The sequence below is a fragment of the Salmo salar genome, chromosome 19 (genome assembly GCF_965601325.2).
Source record: "Salmo salar chromosome 19, fSalSal1, whole genome shotgun sequence".
Classification (NCBI taxonomy): domain Eukaryota; kingdom Metazoa; phylum Chordata; class Actinopteri; order Salmoniformes; family Salmonidae; genus Salmo; species Salmo salar.
The window spans coordinates 11,886,498-11,908,861 of record NC_138309.1 but is presented as its reverse complement, the minus strand read 5'-3'; the positions used below and the strand labels follow the sequence as shown (position 1 = coordinate 11,908,861).

The 22,364-nt window shown below is 42.1% G+C and overlaps 1 protein-coding gene across 13 annotated transcripts; it reads left to right on the top strand.

Annotated features, from left to right (window-relative positions):
• Positions 1–1,731: 1,731 nt before the first annotated feature.
• On the top strand, positions 1,732–20,812 carry LOC106578435 (uncharacterized). Of its 13 annotated transcripts, none has more exons than XM_014157203.3 (13): positions 1,733–1,964; positions 3,038–3,078; positions 3,415–3,447; positions 3,658–3,708; positions 5,741–5,830; positions 6,015–6,122; positions 6,619–6,708; positions 17,313–17,435; positions 17,513–17,638; positions 17,761–17,812; positions 17,935–17,961; positions 19,754–19,780; positions 19,935–20,812. In XM_014157203.3, exons 2-13 carry the CDS (start codon positions 3,046–3,048, stop codon positions 20,564–20,566), a joined length of 1,392 nt encoding a protein of 463 aa, XP_014012678.2. In that variant the 5' UTR covers positions 1,733–1,964; positions 3,038–3,045; the 3' UTR covers positions 20,567–20,812. The 13 variants fall into 13 exon arrangements, with proteins under 13 accessions (XP_014012680.2, XP_045558049.2, XP_045558053.2 ...); XM_014157204.3 differs by having other exon boundaries at positions 1,771–1,947; XM_045702092.2 differs by having other exon boundaries at positions 1,774–1,947; positions 3,038–3,124.
• Positions 20,813–22,364: the final 1,552 nt, after the last annotated feature.

Genomic DNA, 22,364 nt, shown 5'->3' with positions numbered 1-22,364 from the left:
GATTTCTTTCATTATGGCAATATTTGATAGGATATTATAGCATACCCAATATTACATATGCAAATGTTGACTCAGGCCTGATGAAATTAGTGTAAACATCATCCTATGACTGATGGAGTACAGTGCCTTAGGAAAGTATTCAGACACCTTGACTATTTCCACAATTTGTTACGATAAGGCCTTATTCAAAAATGTATTAAATCACAATAATTCCTCATCAACCGACAGAAAATACCCCATGATGAAGAAAAGTTTATTTTTAAATTTTAGCAAATGTATTAAATATAAAAAAACATTTACCTTATTTACATATATATTCAGACCATTTGCTATGAGACTCGAAATGAAAGAAAAAAAGAAAAGGTTCCTGGAGTATCCTCTAGGGGTTCTTCAAATTGAAACTGTGGGGGAACCCTTAAGTTATTTGAAGAACCCTTTAAAAGGCTTATTCAAAGAACCCCTTTTAATGGATCCTCGAAGAACCTTTTGGGATAAATTTTGTAACTACCCTCCCCTATTATTATTATTATTTTTATTATTAATAATATGCACAACAATAACACTATTTTATTTGTCAGTGTTTATTATATTAGTGGCAAAGCAGAACAAAATCTTCCAAACTCCCAGCAGAGCCCAAAGTCCAATGGGTATATCCTCTGGCATGTTGATGTTAATGTGTTGATGTTCTCCGTATCCATAGCCAGAATGATTTTGCAGTGCATGGTGAACAGGTTTCCTGTTAAATTCATGAGGTGTAGGGAGGGTGAGGTCTGTGAGTCCAATTTTTTTTAAATTATACACATTAACAAAACATGCACATGACAGTATTCATACCTTGGTTTTTGAGATAAATGAACGAAAAACACTTTTGATAATGGTTTTCATACACATACCTTGTCCATAATGTAGAGGCCTATGGGATATTCATTGAAGAGGTAAGGGAGGAGGATGGTAAATGTGATCTGCATAACATACCAATACCAATTGACATACCTTCATATGCCTCGTCTGTATACATACAGACACAAAAGTGAGCAGTTCAGTCATCTGCACCCAATACAGCTAGCCTTCAGCATATTCTTATAGCCTACATATTCTTACCTCTTTGTTTATTGATATCCATTGAATTGTCCATTTTATGTTTTCACAGATATGAGAAGATAGATGGTCTCATCATAAAACAATATTAATTCAGATCATACAAGGGACAAACCTTACCTTAAATTGAGGATATCTTTACATGTTTCAGTTAAGTGCCTGCACCTGCTGTCCTTTCAAATCCAAATGTTTCAGTTGGGCAGTTAGGTTCCTCCAAGAACCCCCACCAACTAAGGATTAACCCCACCTTCTATGGGGTTCTTGGAAGAAACTATTGGAGGCAATTTTCAGTGCCAAGTTCAAAGAACTTTCAGGATCTTAGAAGAACCCTTGTTGAGCTGCACATTTTTTGAGTGTAGTGTCATTCAAATGACAAAATACTCAGAAGTAATTAATATATGTATTTCAAATACATGTAGCAGAAATACTGCCCATCTCTGCATACGACTCCAAGGAAGGCTGAAGAAAGACCAACCATAAACTGGCAACCTTTCCTAGACAGCCGCTAGTGGTCGCTATTTTCCTGTCTGTAAATAGCGACCACAAGCGGCAATCCGGCCCGGTGGCAACCCATAAATGGCACGTTCATTTAAGTACACCTGATTGCAGTGTGCAATTCGGGCGGAGTCAAACCTTTGACCCCCTCCCACCGTTTTTTTTTTTTTTAGCACTGTAAATTCAGGAGCTTCTCGGTTCATTCCCTACGACACTTATTTGTAGTTTGTAGGTGGATCATTGGGAAATATATGGAACAATCCCGGGGATATAGCCCCATACAATTTTGGTAAATCGGTCAAAGACCAGTTATGACTAGAAGTAAGCGTATCAAGAACAGAAGTTAAACAACAGGTGAGAGACAGACGCAGGTAGGTACTTTTTATACTCTTTCAAAATTGTTATAGTTAGCGTACACTCAAAAAATAGGCTAAACATCCGCAAAAGAAAGGCATACAACATTGACATAGTCTAAGCAATTGTCAAACCAACTACCATAATGCTAATTCTTCTGATCATTAAGACTATTCGTTTTCTTCTAAATGACTGTCAGTTGTGCAATGTGCGTTATTGCCTACATTTTATTTCACATGAATCTAAGACCTTGACTCAAACCGACTCACAAAGTAGGCTGTCGTTGTCAATCAAAACAAATCAGCTGAAATTTCATATTTCTACTGTAATTGTTATTAGTTTTGGAAATGTCTTGTAACGCTAGAAATACAGTACATGCCAATGATAGACGAGTTGGCTACTATGCCACACACATCATTGGACCAATTTCACAAAGAGGAAGTGTTTAGAATTGATCTTTTGATTTGATTTATTAGGATCCCCATTAGCCGACGCCAATGGCGACAGCTAGTCTTACTGGGGTCCGACATATTACGAAGACAATACACAGAAAATACTTTACAATTGACATACATTAATACATGTCGGTACATGCACACAACAAGTAGGTCACATGGGGGAGATGCGTTGTTTATAATCTATGAATAGTCACTTTAACTCTACATGTACATATTACCTCAATTACCTCCACTAGCCGGTGCCACCATATATTTCATCTCTGTACCGGTACACCCAGTATATAGCCTCGCTTGTTATTTTACTGCTGCTGTTTAATTATTTGTTACTTTTATTTTCTATTTTTTTACTTAACACTTATTTTTATTTTAACTTCTTAAAGCATTGTTGGTTAAGAGCTTGTATATAAGCATATAAGGTCCACACCTGTTGTATTCAGCGCATGTGACAAATACAATTTGTGCTGTGAGGTGTTGCTTTATTTATGTTTTATCTTTGTTCCTATGCACACTTGGTGATGACAAGGAAGTGTTTAGATTGTATCTTTGCGAAGTATGCACACTGGCAGATCTAGTTTGACTTGGTGATGACTTGAAGTGAACCTTCTGTATTCTCTCTCTCCCTCTCATCATAGGCTTTGCCATGGCACACAGGATGTCTTCTTCTTCAGAAAGGGTTTGTTTTGCAGGGAAGTCCTATAACAAATGATGGCACTCACAAAGTAATATGAACAAGAAAACGAATTGTCAAAACAACTGCCAAAGTGAATCATTTTTCAAAAACATTAATTGCTTTAAAATCAACTCTTCTTCATTGAATATATTTTGCTACAAAATTACTAAACAAACAAACATTCTGAAATGTTATTTTTCATTTAGATGTTGACCACAGTCTGTCTTAAATCTTTTTACATTTATATTCATATTTTTTGAATAAACTATTTGAATTGTTTTACTTGTCTTTTATTTCTAACTGATTTGACCCCCTTCCTTCTCTCTCTCCTCCTCATAGCCATGTAGGAGTAGATCGTATCTAATGGCACAGGTATGTTCCAAGTAAACTGCATGTGATGAAAAGGGCATTGAATAATATCTGATAAATGTTGAAGAATATCCCTCCAACACGTCGTCCAATGACTAGAAGAAAACGAACTGGTTGGATCTGGTACATTTACAGAAATTGATTGATGTGCTTTGGCCCAGTAAATAAATAAATGGCATGACCCCGCCCCTCTTTCCATTCTCCTATTCATAGAACTCCAGCTCATCAATGGGTATCCCGATAAGTAGTTTCAAGAAAACATCTGTGAGTTTTAACCATACCACCGTAGCTCAGAGTTGTGCCTCTACCAAACACAGTTCAAAGGCACTTAAATACACTGCTCAAAAACATAAAGGGAACACTTAAACAACACAATGTAACTCCAAGTCAATCACACTTCTGTGAAATCAAACTGTCCACTTAGGAAGCAACACTGATTGACAATAAATTTCACATGCTGTTGTGCAAATGGAATAGACAACAGGTGGAAATTATAGGCAATTAGCAAGACACCCCCAATAAAGGAGTGGTTCTGCAGGTGGGGACCACAGACCACTTCTCAGTTACTATGCTTCCTGGCTGATGTTTTGGTCACTTTTGAATGCTGGCGGTGCTTTCACTCTAGTGGTAGCATGAGACGGAGTCTACAACCCACACAAGTGGCTCAGGTAGTGCAGCTCATCCAGGATGGCACATCAATGCGAGCTGTGGCAAGAAGGTTTGCTGTGTCTGTCAGCGTAGTGTCCAGAGCATGGAGGCGCTACCAGGAGACTGGCCAGTACATCAGGAGACGTGGATGAGGCCGTAGGAGGGCAACAACCCAGCAGCAGGACCGCTACCTCCGCCTTTGTGCAAGGAGGAGCAGGAGAAGCACTGCCAGAGCCCTGCAAAATGACCTCCAGCAGGCCACAAATGTGCATGTGTCTGCTCAAACGGTCAGAAACAGACTCCATGGGGGTGGTATGAGGGCCCGACGTCCACAGGTGGGGGTTGTGCTTACAGCCCAACACCATGCAGGACGTTTGGCATTTGCCAGAGAACACCAAGATTGGCAAATTCGCCACTGGCGCCCTGTGCTCTTCACAGATGAAAGGAGGTTCACACTGAGCACGTGACAGACGTGACAGAGTCTGGAGATGCCGTGGAGAACGTTCTGCTGCCTGCAACATCCTCCAGCATGACCGGTTTGGCGGTGGGTCAGTCATGGTGTGGGGTGGCATTTCTTTGGGGGGCCGCACAGCCCTCCATGTGCTCGCCAGAGGTAGCCTGACTGCCATTAGGTACCGAGATGAGATCCTCAGACCCCTTGTGAGACCATATGCTGGTGCGGTTGGCCCTGGGTTCCTCCTAATGCAAGACAATGCTAGACCTCATGTGGCTGGAGTGTGTCAGCAGTTCCTGCAAGAGGAAGGCATTGATGCTATGGACTGGCCCGCCCGTTCCCCAGACCTGAATCCAATTGAGCACATCTGGGACATCATGTCTCGCTCCATCCACCAATGCCACGTTGCACCACAGACTGTCCAGGAGTTGGCAGATGCTTTAGTCCAGGTCTGGGAGGAGATCCCTCAGGAGACCATCCGCCACCTCATCAGGAGCATGCCCAGGCGTTTTGTAGGGAGGTCATACAGGCACGTGGAGGCCACACACACTACTGAGCCTCATTTTGACTTGTTTTAAGGACATTACATCAAAGTTGGATCAGCCTGTAGTGTGGTTTTCCACTTTAATTTTGAGTGTGACTCCAAATCCAGACCTCCATGGGTTGATAAATTGGATTTCCATTGATTATTTTTGTGTGATTTTGTTGTCAGCACATTCAACTATGTAAAGAAAAAAGTATTTAATAAGATTATTTATTTCATTCAGATCTAGGATGTGTTGTTTAAGTGTTCCCTTTATTTTTTTGAGCAGTATATTTTGTCTTGCCCATTCACCTTCTGAATGGCACGCATACACAAGCCATGTCTCAATTGTCTCAAGGCTTAAAGATCCTAGAAAATCTATGCACCCTCAATCATGTGAAAGGATAATAGGTGAGCAGAAGTGTAGACGCTAAATGGTTTCCATTGGAAATTATACTATAATTATACTATATATCATTGATACTGTATGTATTTTAGTCTTGCGTTGCTACACTCCATAGTCTTGTCTTCACTGTGCCAGGAAGACTGGAGATCAAGGTTCAGTTGTATTAGAGTGGTTTAAAGGGCATCAATGTCCACCAATTCAAACATGATTATGTCAGTGGATGATAACAAGCTCTGTTAAATGTTAACTTGCCTGGTTGTGTCAGTCTTTCCATCAGACTAACCTAACTGTGGACTATGGAGCATGTTTTCAGCTCATCAAAGAACTGGCCAAGGAGGTGAAGGATATCAATAAGGTATGGCATCATTCACAATCACACATACACACACTGTCCCAGTCATTCATTATATCAACAACAAAAAATACTAAGTCAAGAAGCTGTGCATCAACAAACTTTGACATATTAAAAAAATACAAACCTCCACATCAAAACTGTTACCACAGATGATATGGCCATGGCTGTCCTTCCTTCCTTGTAGCATGCTCAGAAGAGAGAGGTGAAAGAAGAGGTAACTGCATCACTTAGCTTAGATAGCAGTAGGAGTCTCATTCTGAAGTGGTCCAAGGAGCTGAACCAACTAACCCGGGTGAGCAGGCTAACTGGGCAGTTACAACAGAAGGAAATAATTGATTAAACATTAGTGGCCATGCACCTGTGTTTATGTAATTACATCATGATTGCTGAGAAAGTCCCTGTAGTATAAGGTTTGTGTCATGGGTCAGGTGGTCAAACATTTTACATGGCCCTGTTCATTCAACAGAAAGGAGCACACCACTCCGAGCCTGCAAAATATTTGAAATTTAGATCAGCCAAATACGATGTGTTTGTTTGGTTAAATAACCCTCTAAATAAGCTAGCAGAGTACACATGCAATTTAATTCTGGGTTCCAAATTTAAGAAGCGTTGAAATACAAGCCAAAATCCAAGGTAGACAATTAACAATTTTGGATAACTGAACAAGCAGAACTTTACCATCAAACTTTAACATAACAGATGCAATCATATTTGATGAAGCACGTAGATTGTTACCAGTGATTATAGGAACAGATTATATGACAATGGCTTCTCTACCTTGCTTGCAGCATGTCCAGAAAAGAAAATTGGAAAAAGCTGAAAACTCCACCACCGAGCAGCAGGAGTCTCATCCTAAATTTATCCAAGGAGTTGAACCAGTATGCAAGCTTTAACATACCACACTTCCAAAGGAGATCATTCATTGTCTTTGACTCCCAGTTCATTTAGTATTTACTAAATTGCTGTTATAGATTTGGGTCTGCTTTACATCTTGACCTCATATCTCATTTAATATACAGGTAACTGCCAAAATAAAGGAAACACTTGAGTAAATGATGGATACAAAGTACAGTGCATTTGGAAAGCATTCAGACCCCTTGACTTTTCCCACATTTTGTTACGTTACAGCCTTATTCTAATATGAATTCAATTGTTTGTTTTTTGTCATCAATCTACACACAATACTCCACAATGACAAAGCAAAAACAGGTTTTAAAAGAACTGAAATATCACATTTACAAAATTATTCAGACTCAGTACTTTGTTGAAGCACCTTTGGCAGTGATTACAGCCTTGAGTGTTCTTGGCTATGACGCTACAAGCTTGGCACACCTGCATTTAGGGAGTTTCTCCCATTCTTCTCTGCAGATCCTCTCAAGCTCTGTCAGGATGGATGGGGAGCTTTGCTGCACAGCTATTTACAGGTCTCTCCAGAGATGTTCGATCGGGTTCAAGTCCGGGCTCTGGCTGAGCCACTCAAGGACATTCAAAGACTTGTCCCGAAGCCACTCCTGCGTTGTCCTGGTTGTGTGCTAATGATCGTTGTCCTGTTGGAAGGTGAACCTTCACCCCAGTCTGATGTTCTGGAGCAGGTTTTCATCAAGGATCTCTCTGTACTTTGCTCCGTTCATCTTTGCCTCGATCCTGACTAGTCTCCCAGTCTCTGCCACTGAAAAACATATCCACAGCATGATGCTGCCACCACAATGCTTCACCATAGTGATGGTGCCAGGTTTCCTACAGATGTGACGCTTGGCATTCAGGCCAAAGAGTTCAATCTTGGTTTTATCAGACCAGAGAATCTTGTTTCTCAAGGTATGAGCCCTTTGGGTTCCTTTAGGCAAACTCCAAGCAGGCTGTCATGAGGAGTGGCTCCCGTCTGGCTACTCTACCATAAAGGCCTGATTGGTGGAGTGCTGCAGAGATGGTTGTGCTGCTGTGCGGTTTGTTGCTAACGTTTCTTTGCTACCTGCCAACTTTACAGTTTTTACCTTTTTTAATTACTGTTTTATATTTTTCGTAACTTTTTCACCCCGGACGCTTTATCTGGACATGGTTCTACACGACCTCTGCTAGTCGACGCTAAGTAGTAACATTAACATCATGCCTTCTAATTGCAATCACTGTACTCGTAATATTCAGGAGAATGAGGATAGTCGTGCTGCAAGTCTAGCTTCAGACGCAATCGTTAGGCAAGGGTAATTTTAAGTATAGGAAGGGATGAAACGGCATCTGTACCACCAGTAAATACAGATACTAGTATAAATCCCCTCGCACAGTCCCCGCAGCCGGACAATTTTTGCATGGCTTCTGGAAGGAAATGCTGTAGGAATGCTCAACCGGTGTCGCTCATTCAGTCGACAGAAACTTTCAACCAGTTCTCCCCATTAAGCAACGTGTCAGAGCCTTCTCTGGTCTGTCCTCCACCCGTTACGGGGTCTGAGACGCCGAAGCCTCCCACCATTAGCTCTGACAAATTGAACACATCATTGGCGACTCCATTAGACTTAAAAATAATCATCCAGCGATCATACACTGTTTACCATGGGGCAGGGCTACCGACGTTGAGGCTATTCTGAAGATGGTACTGGCTAAGGCTAAAACTGGTGAGTGTAGAGAGTATAGGGATATTGTTATCAACGTCGGCACCAACAATGTTAGGATGAAACAGTCCGAGGTCACCAAGCGCAATAAAGCTTCAGTGTGTAAATCAGCTAGAAAGATGTCGGCATCGAGTAATTGACTCTGGTCCCCTCCCAGTTAGGGGGAGTGATGAGCTCTAGAGCAGAGTCTCACGACACAATCGCTGGTTGAAAACTGTTTTCTGCCCCTCCCAAAATATAGAATTATTAGATAATTGGCCCTCTTTCTGGGACTCACCCACAAACAGGACCAAGGCTGGACTGCTGAGGAGTGACGGACTCCATCCTAGCTGGAGGAGTGCTCTCATCTTATCTATGAACATAGACAGGGCTCTAACTCCACAATGAGATAGGATACAGGCAGGCTGCAGCCTGTTAGCCACCCTGCCAGCTTAGTGGAGTCTGCCACTAGCATAGTCAGTGTAGTCAGCTCAGCTATCCCCATTGAGACCGTGTCTGAGCCTCGATCTAGGTTGGGCAAAACTAAACATGGCAGTGTTCGCCTTAGCAATCTCACTGGAATAAAGACCTCCTCCATTCCTGTCATTATTGAAAGAGATTGTGAAGTCTCAAAATAGGGCTACTTAATGTTAGATCCCTCACTTCCAAGGCAGTTACAGTCAATGATCAATGATCATAATCTTGCTGTGATTGGCCTGACTGATTCATTTACTGTGTTACATAAAGCCTCTCCTCCTGGTTACACTAGTGACCATATCCCGCAAAGGCGGAGGTGTTGCTAACATTTACGATAGCAAATTTCAATTTACAAAAAAAAAAGTGACTGCGTTTTCGTCTTTTGAGCTTCTAGTCATGAAATCTATGCAGCCTACTCAATCACTTTTTATAGCTACTGTTTATAGGCCTCCTGGGCTGTATACAGTGTTCCTCACTGAGTTCCCTGAATTCCTATCGGACCTTGTAGTCATGGCAGATAATATTCAAATTTGTGGTGACTTTAATATTCACATGGAAAAGTCCACAGACCCACTCCAAAAGGCTTTTGGAGCCATCGACTCAGTGGGTTTTGTCCAACATGTCTCTGGACCTACTCACTGCCACAGTCATACTCTGGACCTAGTTTTGTCTCGTGGAATAAATATTGCGGATCTTAATGTTTGACCTCATAATCTTGGACTATCGGACCACCATTTTATTACGTTTGCAATCGCAACAAATAATCTGCTCAGACCCCAACCAAGGATCATCAAAAGCCGTGTTATAAATTCTCAGACAATGCAAAGATTCCTAGATGCCCTTCCAGACTCCCTCCACCTATCCAAGGACATCAGAGTATAAAAATCAGTTAACCACCTAACTGAGGAACTCAATTTAACCTTGCGTAATAACCGAGATGCAGTTGCACCCCTAAAAACAAAAAACATTTGTCCATTGGAAACTAGCTCCCTGGTATACAGAAAATACCCGAGCCCTGAAGCAAGCTTCCAGAAAATTGGAACGGAAATGGCGCAACACCAAACTGGAAGTCTTCCGGCTAGCTTGGAAAGACAGTACCATGCAGTATCGATGAGCCCTCACTGCTCCTCGATCATCCTATTTTTCCATCTTAATTGAGGAGAATAAGAACAATCCAAAATGTATTTTTGATACTATCTAAAAAGCAGCATTCCCCAAGAGAGGATGGCTTTCACTTCAGCAGTGATAAATTCATGAACTTCTGTGATGAAAAGATCATGATCATTAGAAAGCAAATTACGGTCTCCTCTTTAAATCTGAGTATTCCTCTGAAGCTCAGTTGTCTTGAGTCTGCACAACTCTGCCAGGACCTAGGATCAAGGGAGACACTAAAGTGTTTTAGTACTATATCTCTTGACACAATGATGAAAATAATCATGGCCTCTAAACCTTCAAGCTGCATACTGGACCCTATTCCAACTAAACTACTGAAAGAGCTGCTTCCTGTGCTTGGCCCTCCTATGTTGAACATAATAAACAGCTCTCTACCACCAGATGTGTACTAAACTAACTAAAAGTGACAGTAATAAATCCTCTCTTGAAAAAGCCAAACCTTGACCCAGAAAATATAAAAAACGATTGGCCTATATCGAATCTCCCATTCCTCTCAAAGATTTTAGAAAAAGCTGTTGCGCAGCAACTCACTGCCTTCCTGAAGACAAACAATGTATACGAAATGCTTCAGTCTGGTTTTAGACCCCATCATAGCACTGAGACTGCACTTGTGAAGGTGGTAAATTACCTTTTAACCTCTTGTCGTTCGCCTAGGATAGGGGGCGCTACAGCGATTTTTGAAAAAAATTAGTGCCCATTTTAAACGGCCTCCTACTCAAACTCAGATGCTAGGATATGCATATAATTAATACTTGTAGATAGAAACACCCTAAAGTTTCTAAAACTGTTTGAATGGTGTCTGTGAGTATAACAGAACTCATATGGCAGTCAAAACCCCGAGACCGATCGTAACAGGAAGTGGAATTCTGAATTGCGGACTCCAATTCATCAGTTTGCCTGTAAATCACACAGTGAGCAATGGTTCATTGAGCACTTCCTATTGCTTCCACTAGATGTCCCCAGTCTTTACAAAGTGATTTGAGCCTTCTACTGTGAAAACTGAATGAATGAGACGCAGTGGAACGTGGTCACACGGAGAGGGCCATCACCATTATGATGCCGGCGCCCCTGGCTACCCTCCCCTTTCGAAACGTTTTGAAACACAATGCAATCATCCCCCTTGAATCTTATTGGAGCTCTGGTTGAAAAAGGCCCTAAAGATTTATGTTATACAACGTTTGACATGTTTGAACGAACCTAAAAAAAAATTTAAAAGCATTTTTTCGAAAGTGGAGTCCCGCGCACGACGGAACTTTTGGTGCAGCCTTCAGAACGCGCTAACAAGAACAAGCTATTGGAACATAAAGGATTAACTTTTTCGAACGAAAATACATTTGTTGTGGACCTGGGATTCCTAGAAGTGCTTTCTGATGAAGATAATCAAAGGTAAGGGATTATTGACAATAGTATACAAGACTAGATTTGATATGCGATTGTTCCAAGATGGCGCTGACCTGTAACGGTAGCCTATTTTCTGAGTATCGCATCCCCTTTTATCGCAAAGTGTGATTACCCAGTAAAGTTATTTTTAAATCTGGCATTACAGGTGCTTTCAAGAGATATTCATCTATAAATCTTAGAATGACAATATTACATTTTAAAAATGTTTTCGAATAGTAATTTAGTAAATTGTAGCACTGTTTCACCGGATGCATTTGAGGGAAAATAGTTAGTCAACGTTACGCGCCGATGTAAAATGCTGTTTTTATATATAAATATGAACTTTATCGAACAAAAGAATGTATGTATTGTGTAACATGATGTCCTAGGGGTGTCATCTGATGAAGATTGTCAAAGGTTAGTGCTGCATGTAGCTGTTTTTTGGTTATTTGTGATGCATGTGGTTGGTCGGAAAATGGCTATGTGGCTACTTTTACGATATACTCCTCTAACATAATCTAATGTTTTGCTTTTGCTGTAAAGCCTTTTTGAAATCGGACAACGTGGTTCGATTCAGGAGAGGTGTATCTATAAAACGATTTAACATAGTCCTATATTTGAAAAATATATATATTAAATTTCGTTATGCTAATGGCGATAGGATTTTTCGCTGGATGTCCGACCAGGGCTTAATAGTGTCAGACCGAGGCTCTGCGTCTGTCTTCGTGCTCCTAGACCTTAGTGCTGCTTTTGATACCATCGATCACCACATTCTTTTGGAGAGATTGGAAACCCAAATTGGTCTACACGGACAAGTTCTGGCCTGGTTTAGATCTTATCTGTCGGAAAGATATCAGCTTGTCTCTGTGGATGGTTTGTCTTCTGACAAATCAACTGTAAATTTGTGTTCCTCAAGGTTCCGTTTTAGGACCACTATTGTTTTCACTATATATTTTTCCTCTTGGTGATAACATTATGTTTCCGAATGACAACTTTCACTGCTATGCGGACGATACAGAGCTGTACATTTCGATGAAACATGGTGAAGCCCCAAAATTGCCCTCCCTGGAAGCCTGTTTCAGACCTAAGGAAGTGGATGGCGGCAAATGTTTTACTTTTACACTCGGACAAAACAGAGGTTAGTTCTAGGTCCCAAGAAACAAAGATGTTCTGTTGGCTCTGACAATTAATCTTGGTGGTTGTACAGTCGTCTCAAATAAAACTGTGAAGAACCTCGGCGTTACTCTGGTCTCTGATCTCTCCTTTGACGAATATATCAATAATATTTCAAGGACAGCTTTTTTCCATCTTCGTGACATTGCAAAAATCAGAACCTTTCTGTCAAATGATGCAGAAAAATTCATCCATGCTTTTGTCACTTCTAGATTAGACTTCTGCAATACTCTTCTTTCCTGCTACCTGGATAAAGCACTAAAATAAACTTCAGTTAGTGCTAAACACGGCTACTAGAATCTTGACTAGAACCAGAAAATGTGATATTATTACTTGCTAGCTTCTCTACACTGGCTGCCTGTTAAGGCTAGGTCTGATTTTCAAGGTTTTACTGCTAACTTACAAACCATTACATGGGCTTACTCCTACTTATCTTTTCAATTTGGTCCTGCCGTACATACCTACACGTACGCTACGGTCAGAAGACGCAGGCCTCCTAATTTTCCCTAGAATTTCTAAGCAAACAGCTGGAGGCAGGTCTTTCTCCTATAGAGCTCCATTTTAATGGAAAGGTCTGCCAATCCATGTGAGAGACGCAGACTTGGTCTCGACCTTTAAGTCTTTATTGAAGACTCATCTTTTCAGTAGGTCCTATGATTGAGTGTAGTCTGGCCCAGGGGTGTGAAGATGAACGGAAAGGCACTGGAGTGACGAACCGCCCTTACTGTCTGCCAGGCCTGTTCCCCTCTCTCCACTGGGATTCTCTGGCTCTAACCCTGTTACGGGGACTGAGTCACTGGCTTACTGGTGCTCTTCCATGCTGTCCCTAGGAGGGGTGCGTCACTTGAGTGGGTTGAGTCACTGACGTGGTCTTCCTGTCCTGGTTGGCGCCCCCCTTGGGTTTGTGCCGTGGGGGAGGTCTTCGTGGGCTATACTCGGCCTTGTCTGAGGGTAGTAGGTTGGTGGTTGAAGATATCCCTCTAGTGATGTGGGGGCTGTGCCTTGGCAAAGTGTGTTGGTTTATATTCATGCCTGTTTGGCCCTGTCCGGGGGTATCGTCAGACAGGGCCACAGTGTCTCCCGACCGCTCCTGTCTCAGCCTCCAGTATTTATGCTGCAATAGTTTGTGTCGGGGGGCTAGGGATAGTCTGCTATATCTGGAGTATTTCTCATGTCTAATTTGCTGTCCTGTGTGAATTTAAATATGCTCCCTCTAATTCTCTCTCTCGCTCTCTCTTCTCTCGGAGGACCTAAGCCCTGGGACCATGCCTCAGGACTACCTGCCTGATGACTTCTTTCTGTCCCCAGTCCACCTGGTCATGCTGCTGCAGTTTCAACTGTTCTGCCTGCGGCTATGGAACCCTGACCTGCTCACTGGACGTGCTACCTTGTCCCGGGCCTGCTGTTTTGGACTCTCTACCACACTTGCTGTCTCTAACTCTGAATGATCGGCTATGAAAAGCCAACTGACATTTACTCTGAGGTGCTGACCTGTTGCACCCTCTACAACCACTGTGATTATTATTATCTGACCCTGCTGGTCATCTATGAACGTTTGAACATCTTGGCCATGTTCTGTTATAATCTCCACCCAGCACAGCCAGAAGAGGACTGGCCACCCCTCCGAGCCTGTTTCCTCTCTAGGTTTCCTCCTAGGTTCTGGCCTTTCTAGGGAGTTTTTCTTAGCCGCCGTGCTTCTACATCTGCATTGCTTGCTGTTTGGGGTTTTAGGCTGGGTTTCTGTACAGCACTTTGTGACATCGGCTGATGTAAAAAGGTCTTTATGAATAAATTTGATAGAAATTTGATTGATTGTTCTTCTGGAAGGTACTCACATCTCCACAGAGGAACTCTGGAGCTCTGTCAGAGTGACCATCAGGTTCTTGGTTACCTCCCTGACCAAGGCCCTTCTCCCCCAATTGCCCAGTTTGGCCAGGCTGCCAGCTCTAGGGAGATTCTTAATAATGGGTTCCAAACTTCTTCCATTTTAAGAATGATGGAGGCCACTGTGTTCTTGGGGGCATTCAATGCTGCAGAAACTTTTTGGTACCCTTCTCCAGAAGGTACCCTTCTCTGTGCCTCAACACAATCCTGTCTCGGAGCTCTATGGACAATTCCTTTGACCAAATGGCTTGGTTTTTGCTCTGACATACACTGTCAACTGTGGGACCTTATATAGACAGGTGTGTGCCTTTCCAAATCATGTCTAATCAATTGAATTTACCACAGGTAGACTCCAATAAAGTTGTAGAAACATCTCTAGGTCGATAAATGGAAACAGGATGCACCTGAGCTGAATTTCAAGTCTCAAGCAAAGGGGCTGAATACTTATGTAAATAAGGTATTTTAAATACATTTGGTAAAATTTCTAAATGGTTTTTGCTTGGTCATTATAGGGTAGATTGATGAGGGGGGAAAAAACTATTTAATCAATTTTAGAATAAAGCTGTAACTTAACAAAATGTGGAAAAAGTCAAGGGGTCTGAATACTTTCCAAATGCTCTGTATATTGAAACCAAGTGTTTCCATACAGGTGTGGTTCCTGGGTTAATTAAGCAATTAATACATTCCATCATGCTTCAGGTCATGTCTAAAAATGACCAGATGCCCATTAATTTGGCTACCATGGCTAGAATAATAGATCTCTGTGACTTTGAAAGAGGGGTCATAAAGGAGCATAGGGGGTTTAAAGGGTGGGTGTGTGTGTGTGTGTGTGTGTGTGTGTGTCTCAGTCACCAGATCTCAACCCAATTCAACACCTATGGGAGATTCTGTAGCGGTGCCTGAGACAGAGTTTTCCACCACCATCAACAAAACACCAAATAATGGAATTTCTCATGGAAGAATGGTGTCGCGTCCCTCCAATATAGTCCCAGACACTTGTAGAATCTACAGTTGAAGTCTGAAGTTTATATATACTTACATTGGAGTCATTAAAACTCGTTTTTCAACCACTCCACAAATTTCTTGTTAACAAACTATAGTTTTGACAAGTCGGTTAGGACATCTACTTTGTGCATGACACAAGTAATTTTTCCAACAACTGTTTATAGACAGATTTTTTTTCATTTATAATTCACTGTATCACAAATCCAGTGGGTCAGAAGTTACATACACTAAGTTGACTGTGCCTTTAAACAGCTTGGAAAATTCCAGAAAATGATGTCATGGCTTTAGAAGCTTCTGATAGGCTAATTGACATAATTTGAGTCAATTGGAGGTGTACCCATGGATGTATTTCAAGGCCTACCTTCAAACTCAGTGCCTCTTTGCTTGACATCATGGGAAAATCAAACAAAATCAGCCAAGACCTCAGAAAAACAATGGTTGACTTCCACAAGTCTGGTTCATCCTTGGGAGCAATTTCCAAACGCCTGAAGGTACCACGTTCATCTGGACATACAATATTACGCAAGTATAAACACCATGGGACCACGCAGCTGTCATACCGCTCAGGAAGGAGACGCATTCTGCCTCCTAGAGATGAACGTACTTTGGTGTGAAAAGTGCAAATCAATCCCAGAACAACAGCAAAGGACCTTGTGAAGATGCTGGAGGAAACGGGTACAAAAGTATCTATATCCACAGTAAAACGAGAACTATATCTACATAACCTGAAAGGCCACTCAGCAAGGAAGAAACCACTGCTCCAAAACCACCATTAAAAAAGCCAGACTACGATTTGCAACTGCACATGGGGACAAAGATCGTACTTTTTGTAGAAATGTCCTCTGGTCTGATGAAACAAAAATAGAACTGTGTGGCCATACTCACCATCGTTTTGTTTGGAGGAAAAAGCGGGAGGCTTGCAAGCTGAAGAACATCATCCCAACCGTGAAGTGCGGGGGTGGCAGCATCATGTTGTGGGGGTGCTTTGCTGCAGGAGGGACTGGTGCACTTCACAAAATAAATGGCATCAAGAGGGAGGAAAATTATGTGGATATATTGAAGTAACATCTCAAGACATCAGTCAGGAAGTTAAAGCTTGGTCGCAAAATGGTATTCCAAATGGCTTAAGGACAACAAAGTCAATGTATTGGAGTGGCCATCACAAAGCCCTGACCTCAATCCTATAGAAAATGTGTGGGCAGAACAAAAAAAGTGTGTGTGAGCAAGGAGGCCTACAAACCTGACTCAGTTACACCAGCTCTGTCAGGAGGAATGGGCCAGAATTCCCCCAACTTATTGTGGCAAGCTTGTGGAAGGTTACCTGAAACGTTTGACCCAAGTTAAACAATTTAAAGGCAATGCTACCAAATACTAACTGAGTGTATGTAAACTTCTGACCCTCTGGGAATGTGATGAAAGAAATAAAAGCTGAAATAAATCATTCTCTCTACTAATATTCTGACATTTCACATTCATAAAATAATGTGGTGATCCTAACTGGCCAAAGACAGGGAATTTTTACTAGGATTAAATGTCAGGAATTGTGTATTTGGCTAAGGTGTATGTAAACTTCCTACCTCAACTGTATGCCGTGGTGCATTGATGCTGTTCTGGCGACTCATGGTGGCCGAACACCCTATTAAGATGCTTTATGTTGGTGTTTCCTTTATTTTGGCAGTTAACTGTAGATCTATAATACATCTAATAAGTGACACCCGAATAACCCCCAAGTTACCCGAAGGCGTACATATACAGTATGTATAATTCTGTGATGTTCATGGCTGATGTTTCAAAGCTTATTCTCTCAGTTCCCAAAGCGAGCCATGGAAACAGAGGATGGAAGTTTGGATGATTTGAAAGGCACATGGGAAGATAGATGTTTGGAGAAGAAGATCCTGGACTGGGCAGTAGAGCTGAAGAATGTCTCAAAGGTATGGCAATTATTTATTTGTGTGTGTGTGCTACTATATCTTTTATGTGTGTGTACTCCCATTGTTTTGTAATGCAGGTGAATTGTCTGTCAGATGAAGACATTGAAAGTCTCCTGCGCCCTAGTGGGAAGGAGTCAAGGCTGGCCAGTGCTCTGCCATTGTTGGAATTTGTGGCTTGGTCTCTACTATCACATGACTCTGAGGTGAGCAGTGCCCACACTTTTCAAACATGGTGACTATTGAAACAGCAGTGAGGAATCCAGTGTGTGTATTCCTTCCTGTGTATATTACTGTCCAACAAATCATATTTATTCTGTCTCCATAGGAGGACATATCAGTGCTGTGGTTATCGTCCAAACAGAGGGCATGCAAGACTGGTAAATGTTGATGATTCCTTCGTCTCTTTCTCTTAGAATTTTTCATAAATAGGGTTGATGTTCACTGAAACGTTTTCACCTATTTATTGTTGTGCTAAACTATTATTTTCCTTCCCAATTAGGAAACTCCATATATATCCCCAATTCAGGTGGGCAAAGTTATTCACAAAATAAGTTATTTCAGTACCTTCTTTGCACAGGAGTTTGGTGGCACCTTAATTGGGGAGGTCGGGCTCGTGGTAATGGCTGGAGTGGAATCAAATCAAATGTATTTATATAGCCGTTCTTAGATCAGCGGATATCTCAAAGTGCTGTACAGAAACCCAGCCTAAACCCCAAACAGCAAGCAATGCAGGTGTAGAAGCACGGTGGCTAGGAAAAACTACCTAGAAAGTCCAAAACCTAGGAAGAAACCTATAAAGGAACCAGGCAATGAGGGGTGGCCAGCCCTCTTCTGGCTGTGCAGGGTGGAGATTATAACAGAACATGGCCAAGATGTTCAAATGTTCATAAATGACCAGCATGGTCAAATAATAATAATCACAGTAGTTGTCGAGGGTGCAACAGGTCAGCACCTCAGGAGTAAATGTCAGTTGGTTTTTCATAGTCGATCATTGAGAGTACCTCTACCACTCCTGCTGTCTCTAGAGAGTTGAAAACAGCAGGTCCGGGACAGGTAGCACATCCGGTGAACAGGTCAGGGTTCCATAGCCGCAGACAGAACTGTTGAAACTGGAGCAGCAGCACGGCCAGGTGGACTGGGGACAGCAAGGAGTCATCATGCCAGGTAGTCCTGAGGCATGGTCCTAGGGCTCAGGTCCTCCGAGAGAGAGAAAGAGAGAATTAGAGAGGGCATACTTAAATTCACACAGGACACCGGATAAGACAGGAGAAATACTCCAGATATAACAGACTGACCCTAGCCCCCCGAGACACAAACTACTGCAGCATAAATACTGGAGGCTGAGACAGGAGGGGTCAGGAGACACTGTGGCCCCATCCGAGGATACCCCCGGACAGGGCCAAACAGGCAGGATATCACCCCACCAACTTTGCCAAAGCACAGCCCCCACACCACTAGAGGGATATCTTCAACCACCAACTTACCATCTTGAGACAAGGCCGAGTATAGCCCACAAAGATCTCCGCCGCGGCACAACCCAAGGGGGGGCGCCAACCCAGACAGGAAGACCACGTCAGTGACGCAACCCACTCAAGTGACGCACCCCTCCTAGGGACGGCATGGAAGAGCACCAGTAAGCCAGTGACTCAGCCCCTGTAATAGGGTTAGAGACAGAGAATCCCAGTGGAGACAGGGGAACCGGCCAGGCAGAGACAGCAAGGGCGGTTCATTGCTCCAGTGCCTTTCCATTCACCTTCACACTCCTGGGCCAGACAACACTCAATCATAGGATCTGCTGAAGAGAAGAGTCTTCAGTAAAGACTTAAAGGTTGAGACCGAGTCTGCGTCTCTCACATGGGTAGGCAGACCATTCCATAAAAATGGAGCTCTATAGGAAAAAGCCCTGCATGCAGCTGTTTGCTTAGAAATTTTAGGGACAATTAGGAGGCCTGCGTCTTGTGACTGTAGCGTACGTGTAGGTATGTACGGCAGGACCAAATCGGAAAGATAAGTAGGAGCAAGCCCATGTAATGCTTTGTAGGTTAGCAGTAAAACCTTGAAATCAGCCATTGCCTTAACAGGAAGCCAGTGTAGGGAGGCTAGCTCTGGAGTAATATGATCACATTTTTGGGTTCTAGTCAGGATTTTAGCAGCCGTATTTAGCACTATCAACACATGGTTGGATGCCATTCCATTTGCTCCGTGCGAGTCATTATTATGAGCCGCCCTCCCCTCGGCAGCCTCCATTGCTTCTTGGAAATTCACTCAATTTAAGTCCTGTGTAAAATCTATTCACCTATTCCATTATTTTCTTTTAGCATGGCAATGGATTCTCAGTGTTTCAGGTAACATTTAAACATATAAAGTGCAGGGAAATATATTCAATTGGTTACTTCAGTCTTTAACCTCATGAATAAGAACATGATAGAAACATGATAGAAACAATCTTAAGGCTTCCATTTAAAACGCCTCCCTTGTTCTCTCTGTCAATCTCCACAGTCCCTATCCGCCTGGACCCCAACACTAGCCACCCTTTGCTGGCTTTCTCAGACGACAAGCTTGAGGTATCGAGAGGGAGCCAGAGGCCCAATGTCATAGACCACCCCTGTCGTTTTAACTCATGGCACTGCGTGCTTGGTGACAGATTCTTCACCTCAGGGCATCACTACTGGGAGGTGGAAGCAACCCCCACAGGGAGCTGGAGATTGGGATTAACCACTGTAACTTCCTCCAGGAGGAATCGGTTTGAGATAACCCCAGCAAAGGGCTACTGGACACTCTGGGGTTATTGGACCCAGAGTGGGTCCCGGCAGCTCTTTGCCTGCAATGACCAACCAATCAAGCTTCCAAGTGTCAACTGGGTGGGCATCTATCTGGATTACGAAGAGGGCCAGGTGTCTTTCTATGATGTAGAGAAGAGGTCTCACATCTACACCTTCTCTGATACCTTTAAGGGGGGGGGTCGTTCCTGTGTTTGCCTGTCTGGATGCCTACACAAAGCTCAAAATTGTGACACCAGAGAGATTTCAGCCACATTAGAGACACACATTAGTACTCCACTAGATGAAACTCCATGGGTAAAACCATATAGGCCTAGGGTAAAACTACAGTGTATAAAAATGTTTGATTGATATATATATATAGGGCCATTTCATGTTAAAGGACCCATGAGCACCAACATGTGAAGTTCATAGGAACACAATTTGGTGTCCTAAGAGTCCTATATTTTTTTGAAAATGAAGGCATATATAAATGTTTTCAACTATTTTCTATTCTAAAATTAGGAATAAGCAAAAGCTTTGATTTCTGGTCGAACAGATGGAAAAGGGGTCCTCCCCTCCACTGGCAGCTAATAAATCTGGAAACAATCTGGACAACCTCTGCCTCTCTCTCTCCCTGTATTTTTTTACATGCATATTATTAATGTTTGCTCTCCGTGTACATTTAAGGGCCAGCCATGCTGCCCTGTTCTGAGCCAATTGGCATTTCTAAGGCCTCTCTTTTGTGGCACCTGACCACACAACTGAACAGTAGTCCAGGTGTGACGACAACTAGAGCTTTTAGGACCTGCCTTGTTGATAGTGTAGTTAAAAAGGCAGAGCAACGCTTTATTATGGACACACTTCCCCCCCATCTTAGCTACTGTTGTATTATCATGTTTTGACCATGACAGTTTAAAATCCAGGGTTACTCCAAGCAGTTTAGTCACCTCAGCTTGCTCAATTTCCAGATTATTTATTACAAGATTTAGTTGAGGTTTATGGTTTAGAGAATGATTTGTCCCAAATACAATGCTTTTCGTTTTTAAAATATTTAGGACTAACTTATTCCTTTCCAACAATTCTGAAACTAACTGCAGCTTTTTGTTAAGTGTTGCAGTGATTTCACTTGCTGTAGTAGCTGAAGTGTATAGTGTTGAGTCATCCGCATACATAGACACACTGACTTTACATAGACACACAAGGCCAATGGTAGGTCATTAGTAAAGATTGAAAAAAAGTAAGGGGCTGAGTTTGCCTTTTTGCCCAAAATGTCATTTAAGGTGCTCCAAAGCTTTTTACTATCATTCTTTATGTAATTTATCTTTGTTTCATAGTATAGTTTATTCTTCTTTTTATTCAGTTTAGTCACATGATTTCTCAATGTGCTGTACGTTTGCCAATCGGTTGTGCAGCCAGACTTATTTACCATTCCTTTTGCCTCATCCCTCTCAACCATACAATTTTTCAATTCTTCATCAATCCACGTGGATTTGACAGTTTTACAGTCATTTTTTTAATGGGTGCATGCTTATTAGTAACTGGAAGAAGCAATTTCATAAATGGGTCAAGTGCAGCATCTGGTTGCTCCTCATTACACACCACAGCCCAGCAAAAAATATTTACATCAACAACATAGGAATCATTTAAAAAACTTATTGTATGACCTCTTATACACTATATTGTATTAGACCCAGACTTTGGAACTTTAGTTTTCCTAGATATTGCTACTGTATTGTGATCACTACATCCAATGGATTTGGATACTGCTTTAAAGCAAATTTCTTCAGAATTAAAGATGTGATCAATACATGTTGATGATTTAATTCCTGTGCTGTTTGTAACAACCCTGGTAGGTTGACTGTTAACCTGAACCAGGTTACAGGTTTCTAGTTACAGTTTGAAGCTTTTTCTTGAGTGGGCAACCTGATGAAAGCCAGTCAATTTTCAAATCACCCAGAAAATATACATCTTTGGTGATATCACATACATTATCAATGTACTGTATTAGCATTTCACACATGTAATCCAGATACTGACTGTTAGCACTTGGTTGTCTATAGCGGCTTTCCACCAGAATGGGCTGTAGCTGAGGCAGATGAACCTGTGGCCATATTATAGTATTTAACATATCTTCTCTAAGCTTTACAGGAATGTAGTTCTGAATATA